The sequence below is a fragment of the Aotus nancymaae genome, unplaced genomic scaffold, assembly GCF_030222135.1.
Source record: "Aotus nancymaae isolate 86718 unplaced genomic scaffold, 86718_ANA_hifiasm-v0.15.2.pri h1tg000010l, whole genome shotgun sequence".
Taxonomy (NCBI): domain Eukaryota; kingdom Metazoa; phylum Chordata; class Mammalia; order Primates; family Aotidae; genus Aotus; species Aotus nancymaae.
Window position 1 is genome coordinate 37233532 of NW_026988421.1, and position 11669 is coordinate 37245200.

At 44.9% G+C, this 11669-nt stretch overlaps 1 protein-coding gene across 3 annotated transcripts in view; it reads left to right on the forward strand.

Annotated features, from left to right (window-relative positions):
• The window catches only part of MYOF (myoferlin), a 179139-nt gene extending 170418 nt beyond the window's left edge, over positions 1-8721 (forward strand). For all 3 annotated transcript variants that reach the window (XM_064374110.1, XM_021669047.2, XM_021669046.2), the window contains 4 exons: positions 2035-2225; positions 4565-4674; positions 5657-5804; positions 8171-8721. In XM_064374110.1, the coding sequence (XP_064230180.1) occupies positions 2035-2225; positions 4565-4674; positions 5657-5804; positions 8171-8209 (488 nt within the window). In that variant the 3' untranslated portion in view covers positions 8210-8721. The remainder of the gene's footprint in view (positions 1-2034; positions 2226-4564; positions 4675-5656; positions 5805-8170) is intronic.
• The last annotated feature ends 2948 nt before the right edge of the window (positions 8722-11669 follow it).

Consider the following 11669-nt stretch of genomic DNA (forward strand, 5'->3'; position numbering starts at 1 on the left):
AGACAGAGTCTGACTCTCTTGCCCAGGCTGGAGTGTAGTTGCACGATCTAGGAGCACTGCAACCTTGACCTCCTGGGCTCAGGCGATCCTCCTAACCTCTGCTTCCCAAGTAGCTGGGACTACAGACACGCGCCACCAAGCCTGGCTAATTTTGTATATGTTTTGTAGAGATGGGGTTTTGCCATATTGTCCAAGCTGCTCTCAAACTCCTGAGCTCAAGTAATCTGCCCACCTCAGCCTCCCAATAGTGCTGGGATTACTGGCATGAGCCACCATGCCTGATCTTCCCTTGGAATTTAAACAAAACTCTCAGACAAGAGAATGACTGTCTCAAAATGCCGAGTGAGCACATAAGCAAAAGGAGAGGGGAGACAAAAGCAATCATAGGTTAAGAAGGACTGAGGTCATGTGTGTCTCATGGGCCCGTTACATGCTGAAGAGCAGTCCCTCAGCCAGATAGTTTCAAGAGAAAATGCTACAACCTCCCTGTTGCTCTTTGCTTCCACCGTTGAAGGCCACACTCTTGCCCAAGTCGTCCATAGACTTGACCCCACGTCACAGATAACATTTTCTTAAGGAAAGGGCTCACAGGAGTTCCCAAGCCCAAAACACTCTTTTCTCTTACTGTGGAAGTGGTACTAAAGAGTTAATGTGGCCAGGCATGGTGGCTCACACCTGTAATCCCAGAACTTCGGGAGGTCGAAGCAAGCAGATCACCTGAGGTCAGGAGTTCAAGACCAGCCTGGCCAACATGGTGAAACTCCGTCTCTACTAAAACTACAAAAAATGGCTGAGCATGGTGGCGTGCACCTGTAGTCCCAGCTACTTGGGAGGCTGAAGCACAAGAATCACTTAAACCCAAGAGCCACGTGGAGGTTGCAGTGAGCTGAGATCACACCACTGTATTCCAGCCTGGGTGATAGAGCGAGACTCAGTCTCAAAACAAAGAAGCAAACAAAAAGTTAATGCCTCACATCACAGAAGGAACAATGTGCTTCTCCAGACACTCTAATTGAGGCTAGGAGTCTCAGTTCCTGGTGAGGACTTTCTGTTGAGTTATGTTCCTTCTCAAGCTTCTGTTTCTGAGGCTTTACTAGGAGAGTCTTGGACATCCACATTACATGCAGCATCCTGTATTGGTTTTTTTTTTTTTTTTTTTTTGGAGATGGAGTCTTGCTCTGTTGCCCAGGCTGGAGAGCAGTGGTGCAATCTCCACTCACTGCAACTGCTGCCTCCCAGGCACAAGCAATTCTTGTGCCTCAGCCTCCTGATTAGCTGGGGTTACCGTCACGTGCCATCATGCCCAGCTCATATTTTTTTTTTTCTTTGAGACGGAGTTTCGCTCTTGTTACCCAGGCTGGAGTGCAATGGCACGATCTCGGCTCACCACAACCTCCGCCTCCTAGGTTCAGGCAATTCTCCTGCCTCAGCCTCCTGAGTAGCTGGGATTACAGGCATGTGCCACCATGCCCAGCTAATTTTTTGTATTTTTAGTAGAGACGGGGTTTCACCCTGTTGGCCAGGCTGGTCTTGAACTCCTGACCTCAAATGATCTGCCCACCTCAGCCTCCCCAAGTGCTGGGATTACAGGTGTGAGCCACCACACCCAGCCAGCATCCTGCATTCTAAGCACCCGTTGTCTTTCCCCAAAGCCAAATGACCTCTCTGTTCAGGGCAGCTCAGAACTAAAAGGAACACATTTCAGATCCAAGGGCCTTGAGTTGAGTGGAAATTGCGTCTGTAGATACTTCATTACTTTGAGTTTAAAGAAGAACTCTGTTTATGTTCATGTCTTTGAGAAAGAAAACAGGTAGTTCTCTGTGAGATGCTGTGCGGTGGACAGCTATTTCTTCAGCCATTTTCCATCCTAACTGGAAAGACTTTAAACATTGACCAGGCTCCCTTTCTCTAACTCACCCTTCACCTGTTCAAAATCACTGTGTGCCTCTCTCCTGACGAGAACGTTCTGGTCACTTGTGAATGACAGCTGATCCCTTGAAGCTCATTTGGACTTACTGTTGTTTCCTTGGCTAGGTTTCCTAGAACTTGATTTGCATCACACGATCATTCCAGCAAAATCACCACAGAAATGCAGTTTGGACATGATTCCTGACCTCAAAGCCATGGACCCCCTTAAAGCCAAGACAGCCTCCCTCTTTGAGCAGAAGTCCATGAAAGGATGGTGGCCATGCTACGCAGAGAAAGATGGCTCCCGCGTGATGGCTGTATGTACATTTCCTGGTTCTGGTTGAGGATCGTTTATGCCTTTTATCATTTAGGTTTTGCCCTTTATTCATAGACTTACTCCAGATAAAATAAGGAAGTTTTAAACTGGTAGGAGTTTAAGTTATGGGGTTAGTTTGTCTTTGAGATATGTTTGCCTTTGTCTTACAATATAAGGTGGGAGATGCCATGAGTGTGTGTTTGGAGTTGGAGGAAGGTGAAGACGTTGGAATGGTCAAAAAACTGGAAGCCCAGGTGTTTTCCCTTGGGACTTTTCTTCATCAGGAAAGTTAATTAATGCTGGGCTTCTAGTACAATTTAGTATGAAAAAAGGAACTTCACATTGGAACTTTTCTCATTAAAAAAAAAAAAAAAAGGTGGGGCTGGGCGTGGTGGCTCACACCTTTAATTCAAGGCAGGTGGATAACCTGAGGTTAGGAGTTCAAGACCAGCCTGGCCAACATGGCAAAACCCCATCTCTACTAAAAATACAAACAAAAAAAAAATTAGCCAGGAGTGGTAGCACGCACCTGTAGTCTCAGCTACTCAGGAGGCTGAGGCATGAGAATCACTTGGACCCAAGAGGCGTAGGTTGCAGTGAGCCGAGATTGTGCCACTGCACTCCAGCCTGGGTGACAGAGTGAGACTCCATCTCAAAAAAAATGAAGGTGGAGGAAGCAAGGTGTGCTGGCATTAGTTGAATAAAAAGGCCATAGATTACAAGCAAGTTGAGGAACTCAAGATGTATTTTGATCTAGAAGCAGTAGTGTGGGTTACCATGCCATATCATGAAATACCACCTAGTTCATTATGCATTATTAAGAATAGCTAACATTTTTGATCATTAATTTTGAACCATGCAACATGCCAAGTGCCTTACATTCATAATCCTTTTAAAAACAACCTTGGTGTATAATTTATATAAAATAAACTGTATTCATTTAAAGTACACAATTTGATGAATTTTGACAGATGTATACACTCATCGAACCACACCATAATCAAGATCAAAACCTTCCTATCACCCCCCAAATTTCCTTGTGCTCTCTCTCTGCAGTCCATTGCTCCCTCCCTCTCTGGTCCCAGAAAACCACTGACCTACTTTCCATTACAATACAGCAGTTTGCACATAACCTCACTTAGTTCTGCTGACAACGCCATGAAGCAGACATTGTCCCCATTTTAGAGATTCCAAAAACAGGCTTGGAGAGATGGAGCAACTTGCCAAAGTCAGAAACCCAGCTTTGTCTGATTTGTAAGTGTAGGAGTCATCAGAGCTCTGCTTAGGGCCAGGGTTTCTCAAATTGTTAATGACCTTGCGGGCTTTCCTGGCTCTTAGAAAGTCTGTTACATTCTTAGATATGGCTCGCTATAAAAGTAGGCAAGTTTCTTTTTTTTTTTTTTGAGATGCAGTCTCACTCTGTCACCCAGGTTGGAGTGCAATGGCATGATCTTGGCTCACTGCAACTTCTGCCTCCCAGGTTCAAGCGATTCTCCTGCCTCAGCCTCCTGAGTAGCTGGGATTACAGGCATGCACCACCACGCTGGCTAGTTTTTTTGTATTTTTAGTAGAGACGAGGTTTCACCATGTTGGCCAGACTGGTCTTGAACTCCTGACCTCAGGTGATCCTCCCCCTCAGCCTCCCAAACTGCTGGGATTACAGACATGAACCACTGCTCCTGGCCAAAAGTGGACAAGTGTCTAGACCTCTTTCACTCTGGCCTCACTGTTCTCATTTAAACTTGGACAGTAATACTACCTTTGTAGGGTTACCATGAGCGTTACATGAGATAACCCACGTAGAATATTTAAACAGTGCTGGGAGCATCACTCAGGAACCTGTGAGCAGGGAGACAACATTCACTCACTCACTCATTCATTTGTTGAGCTAGCAGACATGGAATACCTATGAACACAAGCAACTGTGCTCAGTAGGTAACAGTGATAAGCATGAAGAGACATGGCCCTACTCTTTTAATTGGAGCCTACAATCAATGCTCAATAAATGTTAGATGTTATTAGCGGTATTCAGGTTAGTCTGGGTCCAAGTGAAGTTACATAGGAAGGTGTGTGAGAAGACAAGGTGACAGATGTGAGAATGTTAGCATGATGGGGATACAGAAAATGAAAAGTAGACAGTGGGGGAAGCAATTTGTCCTCAAAGTTTCCCACACAGAGTCAGTTCAGAAACACATGGAAGAGGAAATGGGATTTTGAAGGCAATCTAACGATTGTTTTACAAGAATAAAAATCATTGCTCAGGGAATACTCCTTGGGGTTGAAGTAAAAATATTTGTGAAACGTGATGTCATGTGTTTAACCTGCTCTGCTTTACTGAAGGGGAAAGTGGAGATGACATTGGAAATCCTCAACGAGAAGGAGGCCGACGAGAGGCCAGCCGGGAAAGGGCGGGATGAACCCAACATGAACCCCAAGCTGGACTTCCCAAAGTGAGAGGCCCTCTTTGTTCTCCTGCTCCCCAAACACCTGCAGTCTGAGAGCCCCCCATCCCATGGGCTTCACGGGATGGATTAGCTTTCGTTGTTCCTCTAATTTGGTATTTCATAGTGGAGGGTGGGGGTGGAGAGGTTGGTGATCTGTCTTCATTTTAAGAATTCTCCTTTCCCAGCTGGGCGCGGTGGCTCACACCTGTAATCCCAGCACTTTGGGAGGCTGAGACAGGTAGATCACAGGGTCAAGAGTTTGAGACCAGCCTGACCAACATGGTGAAACCCCATGTCTACTAAAAATATGAAAATTAGCCAGGCGTGGTGGTGCGCGCCTGTAATCCCAGCTACTGAGGAGGCTGAGGCAGGAGAATTGCTTGAACCTGGGAGGCAGAGGTTGCAGTGAGCCAAGATTGTGCCACTACATTCCAGCCTGGGTCTGGGTGACAGAGTGAGACTCAATCTTAAAGAAAAAAAAAAAATGTTCTTTTGCCAGAAAACCAAAACTCAGCATCTTAGGAAGCTGTAATGGGTTAAAGAGCCCTGGTCGGATGAGGTAGCTCAGGCCTGTAATCCCAGAACTTTGGGAGGCCAAGGCGAGCAGATCACAAGGGCAGAAGTTCGAGACCAGCCTGGCCAATATGGTGAAACCTGGTCTCTACTAAAAATACAAAAATTAGCCAAGTGCGGTGGCACACACCTGTAGTCCCAGCTACTTGGGAGGCTGAGGCAGGAGAATCGCTTGAACATGGGAGGCGGAGGTTACAGTGAGCTGAGATTGCACCACTGAACTCCAGCCTGGGTGACAGAGCGGGACTCCATCTCAAAAAAAAAAAAAAAAAAAAGCTTTCTCAGTCAAAGAAGGGGAATAATATCCTTTCTTGCTTTATTATTGTGATTCTTTGTTCCTGAAACTGTTATGCTCTGGAATAAAATATGTATTCCTCCTGAGTTGGGTAGGTGATACCATTTCTTTACAATGCAGCCGACCAGAAACCTCCTTCCTCTGGTTCACCAACCCGTGTAAGACCATGAAGTTCATCGTGTGGCGCCGCTTTAAGTGGGTCATCATCGGCCTGCTGTTCCTGCTCATCGTGCTGCTGTTCGTGGCCGTGCTCCTCTACTCCTTGCCGGTAGGAGCCCTTCCTTGGCCCCTTGTCTTGGGTATCTTGTGAGTTACGGTTGGCCCTCTCCCTTGCCATTTGCCCTGACCACTGTGCAGAAGAATGACCCACTCAGCAGCATGGTGTTTGCAACCCTTCTGCTTTGGGGAAATTTAAAGTAATGTGTCTTGTGATTAGAATTACACTCTCAGGCCAGGCGCGGTGGCTCACGTCTGTAATCAAAGCACTTTGGGAGGCTGAGGTGGGCAGATCATGAGGTCAGGAGTTTGAGACCAGCCTGGCCAACATGGTGAAACGCTGTCTCTACTAAAAAATACAAAAATTAGCCGGGTATGGTGTCATGTGCCTGTAGTCCCACCTACTTGGGAGGCTGAGGCAGGAGACTCACTTGAACCCAAGAGGCAGAGATTGCAGTGAGCTAAGACCACGCCATTGCACGCCAGCCTGGGTGACAGAGTGAGACTGTGTCTCAAAAAAAAAAAAAAAAATTCTCAGGTTTCACAAATTATGGGCAGAACTTCGCTTTATGGTCTGAAAATAACTTTGGTTTCAGGAATTCTAGGAGAAATCACTTAAGTCTTGATCAGTGTGTGTCTGGACTATAGCTAGTGTTTCCAACTGATCTTCCTGCCTTCAGACTTTCTGGTTCCAAACCATCCTGCATCCTAATTTCTTGTCCTAGCTTCAAGAATCCCCAAATCTGGGTTCATTGTGGGTCTACACACACCCTGTGCTCCACCCAAACTAGATTGTTGATCCCAACCTCCCCAAATATTATTGCCCTTACCTACCTGGATGACTTTGCCAATTTTGTTTCTCTGTCCACATTTATCTATCAAAACCTCACTTATTCTCTAAGGCTCATGTCACATGTAACCTCCCCCTTAAATTTTCCCCTAATCACCACAGTCATAAATGGGAGTCTAAGTGGGAGATTTAGCAGTGTGCCTAGAAGTAGTACCTTTAGGCTGGGTGAGGTGGCTCATGCCTGTAATCCCAGCACTTTGGGAGGCCGAGGTGGGCGGATCACCTGAGTTCAGGAGTTCAAGACCAGCCTGGCCAACATGGTGAAACCTCATCTTTACTAAAAATACAAAAATTAGCCGGGCATGGTGGCGCATGCCTGTAATCCCAGCTACTCAGGAGGCTGAGGCAGGAGAATCGCTTGAACTCGGGAGGTGGAGGTTGCAGTGAGCCAAGATGGAGCTATTGCACTCCAGCCTGGGCAACAGAGCAAGACTCTGTCTCAAAAAAAAAAAAAAAAAGTAGTATCTTCATTCCTCCTTCCAGAGAATGTATTGCGCATCTACAATAGACTAGGAATTAAGTTATAGAGATGATTAAATTATAGGCATGATTTGTGCCCAGGGGCAGTTCATAGTCTGGGAACAAGGACACAGTTCTAAGGGAGGTGAGCTGTTATGAAGACAGAAACAAACAACCGTGGGCACCCCCTGCTAAGACAGTTCCTCCAAGGAGGGGACATTCAAGTTTGCCCAGTGGAGAAGGGATAGTCCAGGCAGAGGAAGTCATGCTCAGAAGTTGGGCAAGTGGCACTGAATGTCACAAGAGGCATTCAAAAACTCTTACTCCAAAATTCACATTAATAATATCAAACGTTGTGTTTAGTATCGTAGCCATACAAGTAGCAGGGGGTTTGTGTTTTCATTTTTCCCCAGTATAGGACTTCCACTTTGTTAACTATAAGTATATATGCACTATTTTACAGTCATAGATGTCCAACTGCTTTTTTTTGAGACATAGTCTCACTCTATCACCCAGGCCAGAGTACAGTGGCACAATCTCGGCTCACTGCAACCTCCACTTCCCAGATTCAAGCATTTCTCATGTCTCAGCCTCCTGAGTAGCTGGGATTACAGGCACCTGCCACCACGCCCAGCTGATTTTTGTATTTTTAGTCGAGACAGGGTTTCACCATGTTGGCCAGGCTGGTCTTGAACTCCTGACCTTAGGTGATCTGCCCACCTTGGCCTCCCAAAGTGCTGGGATTACAGGCCTGAGCCACTGTGCTTAGCCTAGTTATTATCTTTTTCCCCCAATTTAGATTCTATTGGTTTAAACCAATGGGTCTCAACCAGGTGAGATTTTGCTCCCTACCCTCAAGAGGACATTTGGCAATGTCTGGAGACGTTTTGGTTGCAACAACTGGGGGTGCTACTGGTGCTCAGTGGGTAGAGGCCGGTGAAAGCTGTTGAACATCCTACAGTGCACAGGATACTCCCCAAGAAGAAAGAATCATCTGGTTCAAAATTACTGACCAAATCATCTGGTCAGTAGTGCCAAGATTGAGAAACCCTAACTGAAATACATATATACATACATATTTTTTTAACCACTGTTTGTTTCCTTTTCAGAACTATTTGTCAATGAAGATTATAAAGCCAAATGCATAATGACAGCAAAGGCTTCATTTCAAGAGTCACCCAGCAATGAGAGAATCCTGCCTCTGTGGACCAACACACCTCTGTGGCAGGTTCCACTACAGTACGGAGCCCCATTGCTTCCCAGAGGGTCTTAGTCCTGGAAAGTCAGGCCAACGAGCAACATTTGCATCATGTTATCTCTTAAAAAGTATTAAAAGTTTTATTTTCTAAAGTTTAAATCATGCTTTTCAAAGTATTTTTTAAGGTGGCTGGTTCCATTTAAAAATCATCTTTTTATATGTCTTTAGTTCTAGAATTCAATTTTTGGAAATTGCTAAATAGAATTTGAAAATCTCTGCATCTTGAGGTGATATACTTTATATTTGTAATCAACTAAAAGAACTGTGCATTATAAAAACAGAATAGTTAGGACACTTCTTATTTATGCCCACAACCATTGTTACATTTTGTATGGATGACCGTCATAAAAGTCTATTTAACCTCTGTGATGAAACTAAATAAAAATGTTTGTTTCACCTTTACACCTGGCTGTTTTATTGTAGCTATGGGTCAAGTTGGGAAGGAGGCATTTTTCTGGTCTTCTTGTCTCAGTGAACAGAATGTTGTGGCATACCTCTTGGCCATAAACCCTTTATAAATATGCTGCCCAATTCTAGCCAGTAGGTCAAACTGAATATAATATTATAAATAACAAAAGCTAACACTTACTTACTAAAGGTACTTAATCTGTGCACAGCACTGTTTTAAGTGCTTTTGTGTATTAACTCACTTAAGGACAACAAAGCCCTATAAAAGTAGGTAACATTATTAGCCCCGTGTGTAAGTCGGTTTTCACACTACTGTAAAGACACTACCTGAGACAAGGCACTTTATAAAGAAAGGGGGTTTCATTGATTCAGTTCCACATGGCTGGGGAGGCCTCAGGAAACTTACAGTCATGGTGGAAGGCGAAGGGGAAGCAAGCACCTTCTTCACAAGGTGGCAGGAGAGAGAGCAAGCAAACAGGGGAGACACCAGACACTTAGCAAACAACCAGATCTCATGAGAACTCTCTCACTGTCATGAGAACAGCATGGGGTAAACTGCTCCCATGATCCAATCACCTCTCACCGGGTCCCTCCCTCAAAACTTGGGGATTACAATTCAGATCACAATTTAAGCTGAGATTTGGGTGGGTTCACAGCCAAACCATGTTTACAGTTGAAGAAATTAAGGCACAAAGAGGTTTAGGAACTTGCCCAAGGCCACATAACCAATAAACGGTAGAGCTGGAACTTGAACTCAGGCAGTCTTCTCTTTTTCTTTTTTTTTTTTAAATGGAGTTTCATTCTTGTTGTGCAAGCTGAAGTGCAATGGTGTGATCTCCACTCAGTGCAACCTCCGCCTCCCAGACTCAAGCGATTCTCCTGTCTCAGTCTCCCAAGTAGCTAGGATTATAGACAGCCCCCACCACACCTGGCTAATTTTTTGTATTTTTAGTAAAGGCAAGGTGTCACCATGTTGGCCAGGCTGGTCTCGAACTCCTGACCTCAGGTGATCCACCTGCCTCGGCCTCCCAAAGTGCTGGGATTACAGGCATGAGCCACTGTGCCTGGCCAGCTTCTCTTAACCATAAATCTATACCACCAGTGGAAGGTCTGTCAAGAGGAACACAGGGCTGAGACTGTCAAGTAATGAGTGACAGCAATATAGTGTGACTCCATGTCAACACCAAAGACAGCGTGTTCTAGAATGTGTGAGAACACCGTCCTATTAGAGACCATGGTAAGATCAGTGAACAGCTCTACTCCAACAGCAACAGGTACAATTATGACAATGCTTTTAGATGCTTAGACAGAGTTAAACTGCAATGGTGATTATGTCGGTGTTATTGCTAAGTGGTTTCATGTTTTGAATATTTTAATTCCCTTCATGGCCTGCCCCAAATCCTAGCATTCAGTACACAAAACCATTGAGAGGCAATGCACAGGATATTCTCTGATGCTGCTGAATTTCATCTCCCATACACCTCATCCTCTCCTTTCTCCATGGCACCCCCACCTTCATTGGTGAACTCCTGCCTACCCTCGACGTTCTGGTTCAAATGCCACATTTTTTTTTAGACAGAGTCTCACTCTGTTGCCCAGGCTGGAGTGCAGAAGTGCTCTCTTGGCTCACTGCAACCTCTGCCTCCCAGGTTCAAACGATTCTCCTGCCTCAGCCTCCTGAATAGTTGGGATTACAGGTTCCTGCCACCATGCCCGGCTAATTGTTGTAGTTTTAGTAGAGACGGAATTTCACCATGTTGGTCAGGCTGGTCTTGAACTCCTGACCTCAGGTGATCCACCCACCTTGGTTTCCCAAAGTGCTGGGACTACAGGCGTGAGCCACCACACCGAGCCATCCAATACCACTTTCTCTTTGACACCTCTTACACCCCAAAGTGATTCTTCAATCTTAGAGGTAGACAAATTAATACAACCTTTCTGGAGAAATATATATGTTAAAAGCTTTATAACTGTTTATGCCCTTTGACTCAGTAATTTCACTCCTGAGTATTAACTCCAAGGAAAGAATCAGAAAGGCAGCCAAAAGTTCATGTGTAAAAACGTATTTTACGGTGTGCTTTATCATGGCGCAAATCAAAAACAACCTAAATGCCCACTTAGAGGGCAATCACTGAATATATAGCGAAATCCCATATATAGGTGCAAGAATGAAAAAGAACAACAATTTTCTCCCATCCAAGTATGAGCCAGGCCTGACCCTGTTTAGCTTTGAGATCAGACAAGACCAGGCATATTCAGGGTGGTATGGCCATAGACAAGAACAACAATTTTGTTTTTTCTTTTTCTTTTTGAGACAGAGTTTCGCTCTTGTTGCCCAAGCTGGAGTGCAGTGGCGTGATCTCAACTTACTGTAACCTCCACCTCCTGGGTTCAAGTGATTCTCCTGCCTCAGCCTCCCGAGTATAGCTGGGATTACAGGTATGTACCACCCCACCCAGCTAATTTTTTGTATGTTTAGTAGAAACAGGGTTTCATCATGTTGGCCAGTCTGGTCTCAAACTCCTGACCTCAGATGATCTGCCTGCCTTGGTCTCCCAAAGTGCTGGGATTACAGACCTGAGCCACCACGCCCAGCCTAGAACAACAATTCTCTAAATTTTGTGACTGGCATAGGAAAATGTTAGCATATGGGAAATTTTTGAAAAGCATAGCTACTTTATTTAAAGACCCAAATACTTGGGTACATATATAAGGAAATGCAGCAAATTATTAGCAGTATAAGAAATGTATGCAAAGTTTGTATTTGTGCATATTTAAATAATTTATGAATATAAGTCAACATTAGAGGTTCATCACAATTTTTTCCAGCTGACCGTAAGCCCCTTTAGGGCAGAGGTAGCACCTGTAAGAGCTGTGTCATGAAGCAGCAGGCCTGGGTTTGCATCCCAGGTCTTGCCTCAGCCTCATCCAGAACTTGGAAG